General features: G+C 40.5%; 2 protein-coding genes across 2 annotated transcripts; one reads left to right on the forward strand and one right to left on the reverse strand.

Moving 5' to 3' along the window:
• Positions 1 to 466: 466 nt before the first annotated feature.
• scg2a (secretogranin II a) lies at positions 467 to 3,966 on the forward strand. The gene is made up of 2 exons (XM_047392462.1): positions 467 to 622; positions 1,678 to 3,966. The coding sequence occupies exon 2, from the start codon at positions 1,686 to 1,688 to the stop codon at positions 3,558 to 3,560; it is 1,875 nt and encodes a 624-aa protein (XP_047248418.1). The 5' UTR covers positions 467 to 622; positions 1,678 to 1,685; the 3' UTR covers positions 3,561 to 3,966.
• Positions 3,680 to 18,687, reverse strand: ap1s3a (adaptor related protein complex 1 subunit sigma 3a). The gene is made up of 5 exons (XM_047392465.1): positions 18,560 to 18,687; positions 15,123 to 15,301; positions 14,627 to 14,735; positions 4,247 to 4,384; positions 3,680 to 4,163 (listed from the first exon to the last, which is right to left on the reverse strand). Exons 1-5 carry the CDS (start codon positions 18,560 to 18,562, stop codon positions 4,128 to 4,130), a joined length of 465 nt encoding a protein of 154 aa, XP_047248421.1. The 5' UTR covers positions 18,563 to 18,687; the 3' UTR covers positions 3,680 to 4,127.
• Between the last annotated feature and the right edge of the window lies 1 nt (position 18,688).

The following is an 18,688-nucleotide window of genomic DNA, read 5'->3' on the forward strand; positions in this document are numbered from 1 at the left end:
TGTCCCTCTGTACTGCAGCAGAGACACAACACCAGTCAATGACAGCATAGCTTCCTCTGCTATATACATACTATGATGCATAACTAGCAATCGGTTTAGTCAGGTTTGAAAATAAATAAATCAGAACAACTGCAGTTAAGCTTTTACTGACATTCATTTACTTTATATCTCTGCACCAAATATATCAGCATGAGTTTATTCCTCCATCAGCCCCAGCACTTCTAAAGACTACAGCATGAACAGCGTTTTAACTCTCACCTTCAAAGAGACATTTGGTTCTAAATATAGTCCTATTATTATGCATGTCATTACGAGTTGCGACAGAAGCCGCTAAGAGGTGGAGGCTGCATGAACGAAACTCTTCTCACATCAAAGGGAGCAGAGCTGTTTGTTTGACTGACTCAAACAAACCGCGCGCGTGCGTCAGGGGTGCCCTGTTGTGCAAATGTGCGCGCGCACTCTCAGAGAGGGAGAGAGAGAGAGATGCTTATCTCGTGACGCACTGATCAGGTGCTCCTCTAATACCACGAGGAGCTGTCCGCGGTGCTGAAACAGACTCTAAGCGCGAGGCAGAGAGATGCTCAACTCATTCACGAGCCTCGACACAAACTAAGAGCAGAAGGTAGGTCTGGGTTTTATTTAGTAGGTGCGTAACCAACTCTGCTCCACTCTAAATATGTTTGATGTTAATCTCAAGGAGCTTATTTATTCTGCGTCTTGGTTAAAAAAAATATATTTTATTGCGACAGCTGTTTTCCAACCTGATGCTCCGCCGCAGACGCTGAGGCGAGGAGGTTATATTGTGTCGCGCGCAGGGAGCCTTTGTTCTCGCGTCGCTTTAGATTGTTTTCTAGCCAACCGTTTGCGTCATGTCGAGTAAAAACTGAAAATAAAAAGACCTCGGCTAACTTTAGTGCGGCCGTATGGAAAACCAACGAATAAAATTAGTAAACAAAAATAACAAAAACTGGTAAAGTCACGACTATTATTATTATTATTATGAACAATACAAACTCAATCCATTTCGCTATTTCTATCAACACTTGTACATGAAGTTCAAGACACTTTTTCACGGATAAGAAACTGCATTGAAGGACACCTACATCTGGATGTTGGGAGGTTTATCCAGGGCGAAGGAGATGTTTTATGGGAAAATCAGCCTTAACCGGGTTCCCTTGACAACGGCGACGTGACTCCCGGAGAGCAGCAAGTTGACGGCTAATAAGATTTGTACGGGAGCTGAACACTGCCGATGCTGCTGCTGGAAAAAGGCGGCTGCATCCTAGTGTGAGGTTCAATTGCCAAACAACGGGGACATTAGGAATATAGTCATACAGAAACATTTTATTCACAAAAATATAGGTGTTTGTTTTTCATGTATCTCTTAATTTTTCTAGATGATTGGCACAGTTCGACTAAAACGGCTTCAATTTCCATGTGAAAAAAAAAAAAAAAAACTGGTAAAAAAAAGTTGCTTCAAGGTTTTTATTCTACTTTATTATGATGATGATTTGGAGGAGTGGAAACACATCGCAAACATCTTTCATTTTCTTTGTTATGCAGGCATCACAATAAACATTTTTAATCAACATGAGAAAAAGATACACACTGTGAACCTTTTAGCTGTTTTGCTTAAAGGTCAGTGCTGACATGGGCTTGTTTATCTTCCTCCTGCAGACGTCACAATGCCGTCACTCCCTCATACCTCACCAACAGGCATGCTGTTCCCCGTCTATTTAGCCAGCCCCTTCTTGATCTCTCTCTTCCTCACTTTCACTGGTGCTGACGGGGCCTCGATCCGAGACCACAGGCTGCGGGGAACTGAGTCTGACTCACAGGACGGAGATTTCCTCCGGGCACCTGACACAGATATGCTGAAAGCGTTGGAGTACATTGAAAGACTCCACCAAAGAGCTCCTCTTGCTACAGAGCACGATGTCAGCCATACGGATGATGCTGAGAAGCTACTTGCCATGCTGAGACTGGCTTCTAACCCGACACAGAGCCAAAATGAGCAGGAAGAGCAGGCGGATCAGGAAAGGGAGGATAAGAGTGATGAGTTGCTCCAAGCTGTGCTCAACACTCTTCAGCAAACGGAGAAGACTGCCAAGCCAGCTCTGCTCCAACAAGGCCCAAAGGGAATGAGCATGAGTTATCCCAGAATGCCACAGACGCAAAAAGGTATGACACCCCACAAGAAGCTACCATTGTTGTTTGAGGTTGAGGAAGGAGGTGAGGGAGGTGAGGAAGAGGATGGAGAAGGTGCCAGACGTGAAAGTCCCTTTAAACGCACCAAAGAGAACATAGAAGAGAAGTACACACCTCAGAACCTGGCCACGCTGCAGTCCGTGTTTGACGAGCTGGATAAGCTGACAGGCACAAAGATGCTGCATAAGCGTCAGGATGAAGACGATGACATGGGGGAAGATGAAACAGAAGAAGATGAAGATATCTTTAATGTGAGGAATGCAGCTTATGATGACGTAGACGGAGATCTCACAAACTGGGGTCCATCAGATGAACAGGATGAAGAGGAGGAAGAAGAGGAGAGGGACAGTAACCATGAGGCTGATCGAGGGCTTGATTACACTGATGACAATGATGAAGAAACTGAAGAGGATGATGAAGATGAAGTCGATGACCGCTTTCCAATTAAAAGATCAAGTGATGCAGATGATGTGGCCAACCTGGTGGACTATTACCTCCTGAAAGTGCTTGAGAAAACAGAGGAAGAGGAGCAGAAACGAGAACTAGCTGAGGAAGAGGAGAGGACTGAGAGGAGGGTCCCTCAGAATCAGTATCAAGTTAATTTTGACCCACGAGTCATCTATCAGCTCCTCACTGTCTCCCAAAAATACCAGATTCCACCCAAAGACCTGATGGACTTGCTCAAAGCCAGAGACCAAATGAATCAAGGCAAGCTGAGAAAAAATAATGAATTGTCACGAGCAGAGAGCAGGTTTTCTCAGATCTCCTCAAAGAAGGCAACTCCTGCAGCTAACTTCTACAACAGACGCCCACCTTACATGCGAAAGACCCCTGAAGAGCTGAGAACCGAGGAGATCCTCAAAATATTGGGAATGGGAGGTGAGGAGGATCCAACTCCAGACAGGAAGCTGAGACAGCACAAAAACTCCCTGTCACAACCTCACACTCAGCCTACCGGGCGTTTGAGGGAATCCGCTCCCACACAACGCCACCTTTCCAACACTTTCAGAGATGACTACGATGACACCGTGGACGAAGATGAGCTGGCAGCTTATTTAGCAGCTCAGATGCTGGCACGGTATCCCAAACCTGCTTTTAGCAATAATAAGGCCACCCAAAAAAGAGAGGAAGTTGGACAGAGTACGACAGGCTCCTTAGAAAAGGCAATCGAGGAATACTTTGACCTAATGGACACAGAGAAAAGCCCAAAAGAAAAAAGACAGTCAGAGGACGCCGAGACGGGCGGAGAGACACAAACTCAAAGCATGGAAAATGAAGCTGTGATGAAAGTGTTGAGTTACCTGAACCCAGAAACAGAAGAAAGTGATGCCAAAATTGCAAAAGGAATATGAACAGGGCGACCGATACAGATTCATATATAGATATATATAAATATATATTGCTGAGGTGGTGGGGGAAAGGTGAAAAAAAGTATTTTGAAGAATAAAACACATTCAATTTACACTGCTCGGCAGGTTTAAGAAAAATTCTTATTTATTAGTAAAAATCAGTGTTCAAACTTTCATTTGATGTTTTGCTGAATACAAACTTGTTGCTCGGCGATACATACAGTAAATGTCTCACCAGCCTTAAATGTTCCACACACACGCACACACACACACACACACACACACACAGACGGCCACAGCCAGTATTTGATTCCTTAGATTCTTGTGTATTTTTTTGTAATTCTTTCTTAATTGTGGTCATATGTGACATTCCTGAGGTTAATAAAGCATTGACTTTATTTTTTCCTTACTGTGTTGTGTTTCTCTATTTACTCAACAACACACAGAGCATGTGCCTGAACAATAAATATTTCTAAGAACCCTGAGATGATAAAAAAAATAGCCTTCAAGCTCAGTGTAATAAAAGTTTTGGAAGTCTTGGAATAAGAAACATTCTCGTCTTCTTATGGTTCAGTAGGCTGGTTTGCTCATATATTCCTCCATTGTCTGTGAATGCAGAACATAGAAATGCTTTTGATGTGTAACAAAGAACGCAACATGAGATGCTCTTTTGGTAAAGGTTATAGTACCTCTTGAAGAGTGTCAGCCTGCTCCATAGACACATTCACTGCAAATCTGGACGTTTCTAAAACCTCTCCACCCATCAGGAACTCATCCAAGATGAAGTAAGCCTTCTCAAAGTTGAAAATGATGTCCAGCTCACACACCTAAAGGGAAAAATATTGCTTAAAAATTTGCAAAATAGGTACATTTTATTTACATAGCACCTATAACAGATTAAAACCACAATGTCCTTTATAAAGAAAGAGCATCAAAATAATAATAAAAAAAAAATAATAAAAACAAAGTAAATGATACAGATGATTAAGAACAAATACAATAATAATAAAAAATGTTTTAGGGTAAAACATGTTTGAATAAGAATGTATTAAGATGCTTGTTAAATGAGTCCAGACTCTCAAGACAGCATAAAAACAAAGGAAGCTAGTCTGAACAGAGCAATCCCCTCATTTTATATCTGATCTTTGAGACTACGAGTAGATTTTGGTTTAAGGACATAAGGGCAGGAGTTACAGTATATGGCTTTAAAAATACAATAATATACACTCACCGGCCACTTTATTAGGTACACCTGTCCAACTGCTTGTTAACACAAATTTCTAATCAGCCAATCACATGGAAGCAACTCAGTGCATTTAGGCATGTAGACATGGTCAAGATGATCTGCTGCAGTTCAAACCAAGCATCAGAATGGGGAAGAAAGGTGAATTAAGTGACTTTGAACGTGGCATGGTTGTTGGTGCCAGACGGGCTGGTGTGAGTATTTCAGAAACTGCTGATCTACTGGGATTTTCCCGCACTACCATCTCTAGGGTTTACCGAGAATGATTCGAAAAAGAGAAAATATTCAGTGAGCGGCAGTTCTGTGGGCGCAAATGCCTTGTTGATGCCAGAGGTTAGAGGAGAATGGCCAGACTGGTTTGAGCTGGTAGAAAGGCAACAGTAACTCAAATAACCACTCGTTACAACCAAGGCATGCAGAAGAGCATCTCTGAACACACAACACGTCGAACCTTGAGGCGGATGGGCTACAGCAGCAGAAGACCACACCGGGTGCCACTCCTGTCAGCTGAGAACAGGAAACCGAGGCTACAATTTGCACAGGCTCACCAAAATTGGACAATAGAAGATTGGAAAACGTTGCCTGGTCTGATGAGTCTCAATTTCTGCTGCGACATTTGGATGGTAGGGTCAGAATTTGGTGTCAACAACATGAAAGCATAGATCCATCCTGCCTTGTATCAACGGTTCAGGCTGGTGGTGTAATGGTGTGGGGGATATTTTCTTGGCACACTTTGGGCCCCTTAGTACCAATTGAGCATCGTGTCAACGCTACCCTACCTGAGTATTGTTGCTGACCATGTCCATCCCTTTATGACCACAGTGTACCCATCTTCTGATGGTTCCTTCCAGCAGGATAACGTGCCATGTTATAAAGCATGAATCATCTCAGACTGGTTTCTTGAACATGACAATGAGTTCACTGGACTCAAATGACCTCTACAGTCACCAGATCTCAATCCAATAGAGCACCTTTGGGATGTGGTGGAACGGGGGATGTGCATCATGGATGTGCAGCTGACAAATCTGCAGCATCTGTATGATGCTATTATGTCAATATGGACCAAACTCTCTGAGGAATGTTTCCAGTACCTTGTTGAATCTATGCCACGAAGGATTAAGGCAGTTCTGAAGTCAAAAGGGGTCCAAGCCGGTACTAGCAAGGTGTACCTAATAAAGTGGCCAGTGAGTGTAAGAAGGAGTTAATAAGTTAAAAGTAGGATTTTAAAATTAATTATAAAATATACCGGTTAGCCGAGCAAAGACATTAAAACAAGATAGATATGATATTTTCTGATTGTTCTAGGAAAGAGCCTAGTTGTAGAGTATTGGACCAACTAGAGCAAATAAATGTCTTTTTTTTTTTTTGATACATGTGAAAAATTTTACATTATTTTCGGTGAATAAATCGTTAATAACCATTTTAAATTAATGTTTTGACACCGACTTCCTACAGACATTGTTTGGTTAAAAATAACTACTACAGTTTTTTTCTCACCAGTTTGCACTCAAGTAATTCAGATAGTTTGAGGAACTCACTTTTATGTCATCCGCTTAAATGAGATAGGAGCTAGATGTTTCGATTTTATTCAGCCTTATTTTTCCTCAAATTACCGTATTTTCCACACTATAAGGTGCACCGGATTATAAGGCGCACCTTCAATGAATGGCGTATTTTAGAACTGTTTTCATATATAGGGCGCACCGGATTATAAGGCGCATAGAATAGAAGCTACTGCAGTCAAACGTTTGACTGGGGTTGCGTTATGCATCCACTAGATGGAGCTGTGCTAAAGAGAATGTCAACAAAACAGTCAGATAAGTCAGTCAGTCAAACTTTATTAATACACTACAAACCAGCGTTCTGATAACTCCATTCACTCTCATGGTAAGGTCTCCTCTACATAGAATCCTATTGAATAGAGCCAACCGCACGTTAGGAATGCATTGGAGTCTATGAAGTTGAAGTTGAAATCAAACGTTAGTTAAAACGTGAAAGGGAACTTTTCCCCGATTCAGTAAACACGTAAAAGAAACAGTTTGATGCACTAAATCAAACATAAGTACTGTTAACCTTTCCTGTTTCTGTCCCCTGACCGTAGTCTGATGACTCAGGGGAGACGCTTTCTCCAGGGCCGAAGTTACTAGTTTCCTCGGGGTTAACTCCCTCACTCATACGTTGCTGAGTTGAGCATGAAGAAACAGCATCAAAACACTGAGTTGTTGACGAGATTCGGGGTTCTTTTTAATCACTTTGCAGCACGTAAAAACACAGGGCTTACAGACTCATACACCGCTGCTCCGGTCGCCGTCTCTACCCACCCCACACACACAATAATACCGACGTCACTCCTTCACTCTTGATTCTCAGCTACGGCAGCACACAGCGCCACCTCTGTCCGGAGGAGTAATGTCAACATCTTCCATACACACACACGAAACATACACCCCACACACTGAGCTTCTAATCACATATAGTTCAGGCAATTCCTGCAACAGTACATTCAAACGTTATACACACACAAGTGGTGTTGGACTAGGAGTAAGCACAGTACAGGTGTTTACCGCTATTACTTCGGCGACGCCCCTGACTACGGTAGCCGTAATGCTGCAAGCGGTGCGGCTTTGTAGTTTACCAGTCGTACTGAAACATTTTGACAGAGCGCCGTGTACAACCAGTATGGATCAACCAATTAACCAATTGATCCATATATAAGGCGCTCCGGATTACAAGGCGCACTGTCATTTTTTGAAAAAATTAAAGGTTTTTAAGTGCACCTTATAGTGCGGAAAATACGGTAATTAAGCAAATTTTACACATTAAAGTGCCTGTGACACGCTTTTCCACAAATGCAGAAATTGAAAAAAAAAAAAAACATTTTAATATTGGAGGAATTGGGCAGTAATTGACATTATCTCAGGAAAGGCAATTGTGACAAAAAATAAGCATGTTTCAATGTTAAATTTTGCAAGGTTGCTAGGAAATGACGTCTAAGTCATTCATTGTGTGAGCTTCAATGATTAACTGTTCAAGTAGAAGCCAAGTTGTGTTAAAAACAGTGTTAATATGGTGAAATGATGCATTGCTGGTGGTTGCAGCAATACTGCGACAGCAGCCATTAGTCTGCACTATTTTCCTGAAGTGAAGAGGATCAGAGCTGCATGGATCAGAGCTGGAAAACTGATGAGGGACAGATGGGCTGGTCCCACCAAGCACAGCCAGTTGTGATTGGAGGATTTCTCTGCAAACTGCTTCGAACAAGAAACCTCTGAATTCACAAGAGAAATGATGTTAGAGGTTGGGATATCTGACAGACGAAGGAGAATCTTGAAGCAGAGGCTTTAGACTCTGCTTCAAGATTCCCTTCAGAGCATCTGATGGGAAAAGATCGCCAAAGAAAAGGTTGTTGCTGCTGTTGCTCAACAGATCAAGGCTCAGCAGGTAAGAACACTTCCTTGTCACAAAAGTACATTTAGATATTGGCAGTTATTGTTAATAATTAAAAATCCAAAATTATTATTTTATTATTAATAACATGAATCTGAAATTATTATTATTGAAATAAGATAAATTGTGCATACAATTTATCTTATTTTAAGCTTATCTAAAAAAAAAAAACATTGTGCATACGAAATAGTTATCGAAGCTATATTTGTTGCTTAGTTTGGTGCATTTAATGTTTAATTGCTTGGTTTATAATACCTTAGTTAACCCAGTAACTGATCTAAATGATCTCATGTTAACAACTGCAAATATATACACATGCATATATAAATATATGTGTGTATTTATTAATACAGCGAGATCTAGTCCGTCTTTAGTGAATTATTTTGAAAGTATGGATGTTGTGCTCGTCCTGTTTCCTGTTGATGCCATATGATTCATGCATGTATTTGCTGCAGTCTGTGTTGCTGGCCATTGTAGCAGCAGTCAGTTTATATGCCGGGGTTCCCCTTCTACATCAGTACAATTTATGACCTTATCTCAACATCTGTTCATGTCAGCAGCATGAATTTATTTTTTGAAATATTTCATTAATGTTTCCTTTCCATAAAGGTAATTGGATTTAACATGAAAATTTATGAAAAAAAGGCCTAATAACTTTAAAGCCAGAGGCAGAAGTGTGCACTACACTGTGCATGCAGGACAAGTATACTCTTCTTACAAAATAATAGCATACTTGTAAAGCAGAAAATGCTAAAATCCATCCAGTGTCTGTACCCGCCAATCCATGCAGTATTGGGTATTAGTCCCTATCTCCAGCAATCATTCGTCAAGAGCCTAGGTACAGCCTGGGCAGTCAATCACAGGGTGCCACTGAGACACACATCATGCATGCACACATTCATGCCTAAGGACAATTTTACAGAGACAAATTAACTTAACAGTCATATTTTGGTACTATGGGAGGATGCCAGAATACCCAGAGAGAACCCACAGATGCACAGGGAGATCATAAAAACTTCATGGAGAAAGACTCCAGGCCTTCAAACCCAGTACCTTCTTGCTGCAAGGCAACAATGCCAACAAATGGATCGCCGTGCAGCCCTATGCCAAAAGGTAATGTTTTTTAAGGAAAGCATTTTCTGATGATTCCATACTTTTATGTGATCATTGTGTTCTAGAATTGCGCCGCTCAAGGTGGCAGCAGGTTGGAGTAGCTCTGTTACTTTTGATTCTGATTTATTCTTTTTTGGGAACTATTCCTCTTGTGGTGGATACAGTTGATTTTTTTTGGGATGACTGTCCACTCCAGTGTCGGATGCTGTGCAGCTTGGAGGATTTTTCTTAATACTTTCTATTTTTGGACATTTGTTATGATGCATTGCCATGGCAACGGGGTTGTTTCTTACAACCGGGAGCAGCTGATTAATATCTCAAAAGCTCAAATAATACTTCAGCTACAACCCCAAATCCCTGATGAGTTGAAAACAAGACACTGTGGATGCAGAGCAGGAGCTAAGAGAAGAGAGAGAAGGAGGAAGTTCAAACCATCTCTTTCGTGGATTATGATGGGCAATGTGAGATCGTTGGGAAACAAGTTGGATGAACTCCAAGCCCTACAAAGGACCCAGCCAGAGAACCGGGCATGCAGTATTATGTGTTTTACTGAGACATGGCTGCAGGATCATATCCCTGACTCCAGTGTCTCTCTGCCGGGCTTTTTAACCATACGAGCAGACAGAGATTTAAAGAGGAGCGGCAAATGTAAAGGAGGTGGACTGGAACTACTTGTGAACAACAGATGGTGTAATCCAGGACATGTTACTGTGAAGTGTCATCTCTGCAGTCCAGATATTGAACTGTTGGCAGTAAGTCTTCATCCATATTATTTACCTAGAGAGTTCACCAGTGTTATTTTGGCAACAGTTTACGTTCCACCTTCCGCTGTTGCCGACACTGCATGTGATGCCATCAACTCAGTTGTTGCTAAGCTACAGACACAAAACCCCAATGCATTTGTGGCAATTTCTGGTGATTTTAACCATGCTTCACTCTCTGCTACACTTCCAACGTTTCAACAGACAGTTTGTCAGCTGCTCTACCAGAGAAAACAAAACATTGGATTTGTTTTATGCAAATGACAAGGACTCATACATCTCTAGAGCAAGACCTCCTCTAGGCAAATCAGATCACAATCTTGTTTTTCTCTGCTCGAAATATAAGCCCCTTGTTCAGAGACAACCTGTAATAAAGAGGACTGTGAGAAAATGGTCACAGGAAGCTGAAGAAGCTCTGCAAGGTTGCTTTGAGGCTACAGACTGGGACGCACTGTGCCAGCCACATGGAGATGACATCAATGCCATGACTGAGTGTGTAACCAACTACAGGTCCTTCTCAAAATATTAGCATATTGTGATAAAGTTCATTATTTTCCATAATGTCATGATGAAAATTTAACATTCATATATTTTAGATTCATTGCACACTAACTGAAATATTTCAGATCTTTTATTGTTTTAATACGGATGATTTTGGCATACAGCTCATGAAAACCCAAAATTCCTATCTCACAAAATTAGCATATTTCATCCAACCAATAAAAGAAAAGTGGCGCAGTTGGTAGCACTGTTGCCTTGCAGCAAGAAGGTCCTGGGTTCGATTCCCAGCCTGGGGTCTTTCTGCATGGAGTTTGCATGTTCTCCCTGTGCATGTGTGGGTTCTCACTGGGTACTCTGGCTTCCTCCCACAGTCCAAAGACATGCCTGTTAGGTTAATTGGTAACTCTAAATTTCCCTTAGGTGTGTGAATGAGTGTGTGCATGGTTGTTTGTGTGTTGACCTGCGATGGACTGGCGACCTGTCCAGGGTGTACCCTGCCTCTCGCCCATAGACTGCTGGAGATAGGCATCAGCTCCCCTGTGACCCACTATGGAATAAGCGGTAGAAAATGACTGACTAACTGTTTTTAATACAAAAAATGTCAACCTTCAAATAATCATGTACAGTTATGCACTCAATACTTGGTCGGGAATCCTTTGGCAGAAATTACTGTTTCAATGCGGCGTGGCATGGAGGCAATCAGCCTGTGGCACTGCTGAGATCTTATGGAGGCCCAGGATGCTTCGATAGCGGCCTTTAGCTCATCCAGAGTGTTGGGTCTTGAGTCTCTCAACGTTCTCTTCACAATATCCCACAGATTCTCTATGGGGTTCAGGTCAGGAGAGTTGGCAGGCCAATTGAGCACAGTGATACCATGGTCAGTAAACCATTTACCAGTGGTTTTGGCACTGTGAGCAGGTGCCAGGTCGTGCTGAAAAATGAAATCTTCATCTCCATAAAGCTTTTCAGCAGATGGAAGCATGAAGTGCTCCAAAATCTCCTGATAGCTAGCTGCATTGACCCTCCCCTTGATAAAACACAGTGGACCAACACCAGCAGCTGACACGGCACCCCAGACCATCACTGACTGTGGGTACTTGACACTGGACCTCTGGCATTTTGGCATTTCCTTCTCCCCAGTCTTCCTCCAGACTCTGGCACCTTGATTTCCGAATGACATGCAGAATTTGCTTTCATCCGAAAAAAGTACTTTGGACCACTGAGCAACAGTCCAGTGCTGCTTCTCTGTAGCCCAGGTCAGGCGCTTCTGCGGCTGTTTCTGGTTCAAAAGTGGCTTGACCTGGGGAATGCGGCACCTGTAGCCCATTTCCTGCACACGCCTGTGCACGGTGGCTCTGGATGTTTCTACTCCAGACTCAGTCCACTGCTTCCGCAGGTCCCCCAAGGTCTGGAATCGGCCCTTCTCCACAATCTTCCTCAGTGTCCGGTCACCTCTTCTCGTTGTGCAGCGTTTTCTGCCACACTTTTTCCTTCCCACAGACTTCCAACTGAGGTGCCTTGATACAGCACTCTGGGAACAGCCTATTCATTCAGAAATTTCTTTCTGTGTCTTACCCTCTTGCTTGAGGGTGTCAATAGTGGCCTTCTGGACAGCAGTCAGGTTGGCAGTCTTACCCATGATTGGGGTTTTGAGTGATGAACCAGGCTGGGAGTTTTAAAGGCCCCAGGAATCTTTTGCAGGTGTTTAGAGTTAACTCGTTGATTCAGATGATTAGGTTCATAGCTCGTTTAGAGACCCTTTTAATGATATGCTAATTTTGTGAGATAGGAATTTTGGGTTTTCATGAGCTGTATGCCAAAATCATCCGTATTAAGACAATAAAAGACCTGACATATTTCAGTTAGTGTGCAATGAATCTAAAATATATGAATGTTAAATTTTCATCATGACATTATGGAAAATAATAAACTTTATCACAATATGCTAATATTTTGAGAAGGACCTGTATATAAACTTCTGTGTGGATAACATCATCCCCACCAGAACCGTGAGATGCTTCCCTAATAACAAACCTTGGATCACCAGTGACCTGAAGGACCTGCTTAACAAGAAAAAAAGAGCCTTCAGAGAGGGAGACAGAGAATTATTGAGGAGTATACAGAAGCAACTTAAAGTCAAGATAAGAGACAGCAAGGAGGTGTACAAGAAGAAGCTGGAGAGCAAGCTCCAGCAAAACAATATCAGAGATGTGTGGACAGGGATGAAGAAGATCACAGGCTTCAAGCAGAAGGATGATCAGACCGATGGAGGTCTGGACAGAGCCAATGAACTGAACACATTCTTCAATAGGTTCAGTTCAGAAACAAGCTTCGCTTCCTCCTCTCCTGCTCACAGCCAAACAGACATTCCACCTTCCTTTGACCCACAGGACCCACAGCTGTCCAGTAACACCTCACATTTTTTATCTTCCACCTCAGCCCTAGACCCTTCTGCTTCTACATGTTTGCATTCAACCATATCAGAAGATGCTGATACTTCCTTTGCTTCCTTCCCCCTTCCACCTGTGTGTCTCAAGAAGTCAGGTGAAGAGACAACTGGAGAGACTGAATAGGAATAAGGCTGCAGGTCCAGATCATGTCCGCCCTAGAGTCCTGAAGGCCTGTGCAAAGCAGCTCTGTGGGATTCTGCAGCACCTCTTCAACCTTAGCTTGACCCAGAGGAAGGTTCCGGTGTTGTGGAAGACCTCCTGTCTTGTTCCGGTACCAAAGAAAACTCACCCATCAGTTCTCAATGACTATAGACCTGTTGCCCTGACATCTCACATCATGAAGGTCCTAGAGAGACTCCTGTTGGCCCACCTGAGTAACCAAACAGTAAATCATCAGGACCTCCTTCAGTTTGCTTATCGCTGTGGAGTTGGAGTTGAAGATGCCATCATACACCTGCTTCAACAAACCCACTGTCATCTGGACAAAGCCAGCAGCACTGTGAGGATCATGTTCTTTGATTTCTCCAGTGCATTTAATACAATCCAACCTGATTTGTCAGAAACTCCAGAAGACTCAGGTGGATGCCTCAACAATCTCCTGGATCAAAGACTACCTGACAAACAGACCACAGTTTGTGAGACTGAAGGGTTGTGAGTCTAACCAGGTAGTCAGCAGCACAGGAGCACCACAGGGGACTGTACTATCACCATTCCTTTTCACTCTGTACACCTCAGACTTCCAGTACAAGACAGATTCCTGTCATCTGCAGAAATACTCGAATGATTCTGCAGTCGTGGGGTGGATCAGAGATGGACAAGAAGATGAGTACAGGAAGGTGGTGGACCTCTTTGTGGCATGGTGTGGAAACAATCATCTCATTTTGAACGTGACTAAAACAAAGGAGATGATTGTAGATTTTAAGAGAAACAGGAATAAGTCAAAAACTATTTCTATCATGGGAGAAGAAGTGGAGGTGGTGGAGGAGTATAAATACCTCGGTGTTCACCTGGACAACAGACTAGAGTGGAGATGCAACTGTGAAGCCATCTACAAGAAGGGACAGAGCAGACTGTACTTCTTGAGGAAGCTTAGGTCCATTGGTGTTTGCAGCAAGATGCTGCATATCTTCTATAAGTCTGTTGTGGAGAGTGTGATCTCTTCAGCATGTGAACACAATCTCAGCCAATAAAGCTGATTGTGATTCTGATTCCATAACAGTCCAGGAATCACAGGAAAGGTAAAGCCTCCAGAATTGTTCAGTTTTTACAATAAATATTTGTAAATAAAATTGAAGACACAGCAATGTTTTTGTGAACAACCCAATATTCCCTTTTTCTGACTTTCTGTATATTGCTTAGCAATTTAATCCCTTTTTCTATATATTTTGCTATAGAACGGAAAGTGCAAGTGTTTCGGGAGCATGTATGAAAACAAACAACACTGTAAAGATTTCGAGATTCATTCAAGGGAGCTCACATGATTCTAGGCAGAGCTGCAACTTAAGTCAGCTTGAGCAGAGTTACTCAGAACCCCTGTATGAGGAGACAACTTACATTACCAAAGTATTTATCCAGCAGCTCAACATATCGGTGCAGCACCTCCAAAGCAAGCAGTTCATTATCCTGATCCTCCAGACCAGCACAAAAATATAAGCTAGCATATCTGCAATCAAAAAACAAAAACACAAAAGAATGCGAATAATGCATCAATAGTTGGTACAGTAACTAATGATAGGAAGGGTGGACCAGATACTAGAATGGTGCCAAATATTAAAAAGGAACAAAGCATAGAAATGTAGTTAGAAGAACTTGATTTGTGTTTATCTGCTGCTTAATGGGTTGGTGTATTTATGCCAATACAAATAGACTGTAAAGGAAATACCCTTTCTAAAACAATCAACACAAATATATGAATTTCTTTTCATATATAGAATTTGCACGGTTTCCTACTTCGGTTGAGTGAACATAATCTATCAGGGTTTATAGAAGTGTTTTATTTAACAGACCTAAACTCAGTACGTACGTGTCATGCTGTGTCTTGTGCTGTCACCTTTTGTAAACAATCTTTAGATCTTTCCATTGGAGAAAGTTGCAGGTACGAGGCTGACGAAACAACAGTAACGTCATCATGTCGCTAATCACCTTCTTCTTCTCCCGCTCTGATACTGGCACGAACCATTTCTGCAGCCGCAGCTTTCCCTGCCGACTGAATAGCAACAGGAAATGCAACTGGAGAGGGCACAAAGAGCAGGACGCAAGGTTATTAACGCAAACTATGGGGTTTCATTTGTAAAGTTAAACAGTCAAAAACTGACAACAATATTTTAGGTTTTATTTATTTATGGTGTGTCAAATGAGAAAAGAAATGGGGATTTATTTTTCAAAGTCATATTTTAACAATGCCATTCATACATTTAAAAATGTCACGTTTAACTAAATATTTAGTTAGCAAGCTAAATATCTTGCTTGGTAACAAAATATTTAGTTTGGAGCTAAATATTTAACTTGCAAATGGCTAAGAGATTTTTTTTTTTAATTACGACAGTAATATTACAAGAATAAAGTTGTAATTTTGATGATACCTCTTACGAAAAGCGCAGTCTTCCATGAGTTAAAATGAGGAATGTTGAGCATCTTGTGAAGTTATATTTTAGTATCGGTTTCACAATTGAAGACATTCTTAATCTTTTAGCACATCACCATCAAATAATTACCAGTATCAGGACTTTGAAATGATTGGGCATACGACTGTGTCGGTTTCGAAGAAAGAACCACACGGAGATGGAAGAAATTGCTTGTTTTGTGGAAGATGAGCTCTCATTACTTTTCTCTCATTATGTAACGACTTTATTCTCATAATATTACCATACAACTTTATTCTGCTAATTTTACCAATTTATTCTCCTAATATTAGTCTACAACTTTATTCTCGTAATATAACAACTTTATTCTCGTAATTTTATCACTTTATTCTCATATTTAAAAAAAAAAATCTCTTAGTCTGGCCCTAATACTCCATTGTCAGTTAGCAAGCTAAATATTTAACTTGCAAATTAATTATTTAGTTAGTCAGCTAAATATTTTGTTTATAAACTATATATTCAATTTGAAGCTAAATATTTAGCTTGCAAAATAAGTATTCAGTTCCAAACTAAATGTTTATGTCTGAGTTAAATATTTAGTTTAGAAACTAAATATTTAATATGCAAATTAAATATTTAGTTTGTAAACTAAATATTCATCTCAGACATAAACCATTAGCTTGCATATTACGTTTTTAGCTTGGAGCTAAATGTTTAGCTTGCTAACTAATTATTTAATTTGCAAGCTAAATATTTAGTTTGTAAACTAAACATTTACCTTGCTAAATATTTAGTTTATTTAATTTTATTTTTATTTAATTAAATATTCAGTTTGGAACTGTGACATTTATAAATGTATGAGTGACCTGATATTTGAAAAATTAAAAAGATTAACCCCCATTTTTTCTCTTAAATTATCATTTTTGACTGCATAACTTTACAAAGTGCACCCCAGAATAAACTATTGTAAGCGAAGATTTAAAAAACAGTCAGGTTATTTCTTTAACCCAAATGCAGGGTTTACGCTGTTGAGACATATGTTTGGTTATTTTAAGCCAACACTAGGTTAAAGATTCTGATCTAGTTTGTTGGGTTAGACAAAAGACTAGAAAATATTTTTGTTATTGAAAACCAAGGATCGTCAGGGGTTAGAAAGTGCCAACCATCACTCTTAACAAAGTAACACTGTTTTAAAACCACAGTTGTCAAGCTATGAGCGGTGTGTCCTTTAAGCAGCTGAGTGCAGGCTTGTTTCCCCAGCAAATAGCTAGTTAATCAATTTGTTATTGCTTAAATCTGTATATCAAAATTAAAATACCAAAACATTTCATAACTTTCTTCTAACTAATGATAAAAAGATTATATTTGTGGCAATAGGAATAATTGTTACTTTTCTGTTTTGAATTAAGTAATTATATTTATTTTAAATATTTTGTGTACATGCCATGATATGGTGGTATTTGTTTAGAATAGATAATCAATATTAACTAAGACATTACATACTAAGTAAAATGTTGGTAATATGGTAGTAATATATTTTCCTTTTATTTATTTTTATGCATTTATTTTTCATGCAGAATTAGACTAAAAATGAAAATTATTTGAGGCTTCATGGCAGTTGTTAGCACCAGTACCTTGCAGCAGGAAAGGCCTGGTTCCAGACCTTGACTGCTGCCTTTCTTTATGACATTTGCATGTTTTCTCCAGGTTTTCCAGCTTCCTACCACTATCCAAAAACTTCCACGGTCTCTAAATTGCTGGATGTGAGTCTGTGTGTGTATGGTTGTTTGTCCTGTGTGTCTCTATGTTTCCCTGAGATGACAACCTACCCAGGGTATACTCCACGTCTTGCCTGTTGACTACTAGATATAGGCACCATACTACCACAGCCTTGCAAGAATAAAGCTGTAATACATAATGGATGGATTAATAGCAGCCACTCATAGAACTTAGTAATCCTAATTATGGGCTTTTCCTGCTAGCTTACTTTTTAATTATCTTTAAGCTTAGAGATAAATCACTTTAAACTGTTTAAACCACCCAGTATGCTGGGTCTAATCCATAACCAAACCAGATGGCTGAATTGGTCTATATTTGACGTGTGATTTTGAAAAGATGGCTGTTTTAACCCAGTAGTGTTTAGAGTACAGGCATACCATCCCCCTAAACCCATACAGCTTAAATACAGTTCATATGCAGCCTATTCATTGGCAAAAAAAAAAAAAAAGTTAAAGCAGGTATCTACATGCTCACCAAAAATCAAATATACTCTCTGTTCCTTGACACAGAAACCACAATCAGACCAGACAGAGTTTACACAACCAGATACAGGGACAAGCACCTGGGAAACACAGCACATTTAAATCACCTCTGGGTGCAATAACACAGTGAATGCAAGGTTTAGGTTGTGCAAGTGTAATTAATGAGAGCTTTGCCCTAGGGTGCAGCTGCAAGCTGTATACAACACAATAAACCTGAACATGTGGACAATAGCAATATCTTTAGAGCAAACATTGATTTTAAACTTCATTTTCATTTTAAAATGAAGCTGGCCATTCTAAACTACTGGTTATGTAAATATCTGAGGAGCGTCGATAATATATTTCCATTAATTTGCCAGGCAGAAAGCTTGCAAAGTGAATTTAGGCTGATGAGTCAACTAGTTTTTCACATGATTTAGAAAAACTTTAGGAAATGCATGTTAAAAATGTGTCACCTTTGATAAGGCAAATCCTTTCTATTACACGGTTTGCATTTATAGATCACACAGTAAAATAGCCTCCATTAACATGTAGAGATTTAACTTCCTTAACAGCAATCAACACGAACTTAAGCAACATGTTAAGACCTGTTGATACAAATTTACAATATGACAGAAATAGGATCAAAGTATATTAATACTTACCATTTGCTAAAAAAAAATCTATAAAATTACAAAGTAGTGCAGAGTGAAGATGCACCTAGCCCTGATATTTAGCGCCTTGCCCTTTTGTACGTTCGCACTCAATGAAGTGAGGGGCATTGTTTATCTTCT

The sequence above is a fragment of the Girardinichthys multiradiatus genome, chromosome 18 (assembly GCF_021462225.1).
Source record: "Girardinichthys multiradiatus isolate DD_20200921_A chromosome 18, DD_fGirMul_XY1, whole genome shotgun sequence".
Taxonomy (NCBI): domain Eukaryota; kingdom Metazoa; phylum Chordata; class Actinopteri; order Cyprinodontiformes; family Goodeidae; genus Girardinichthys; species Girardinichthys multiradiatus.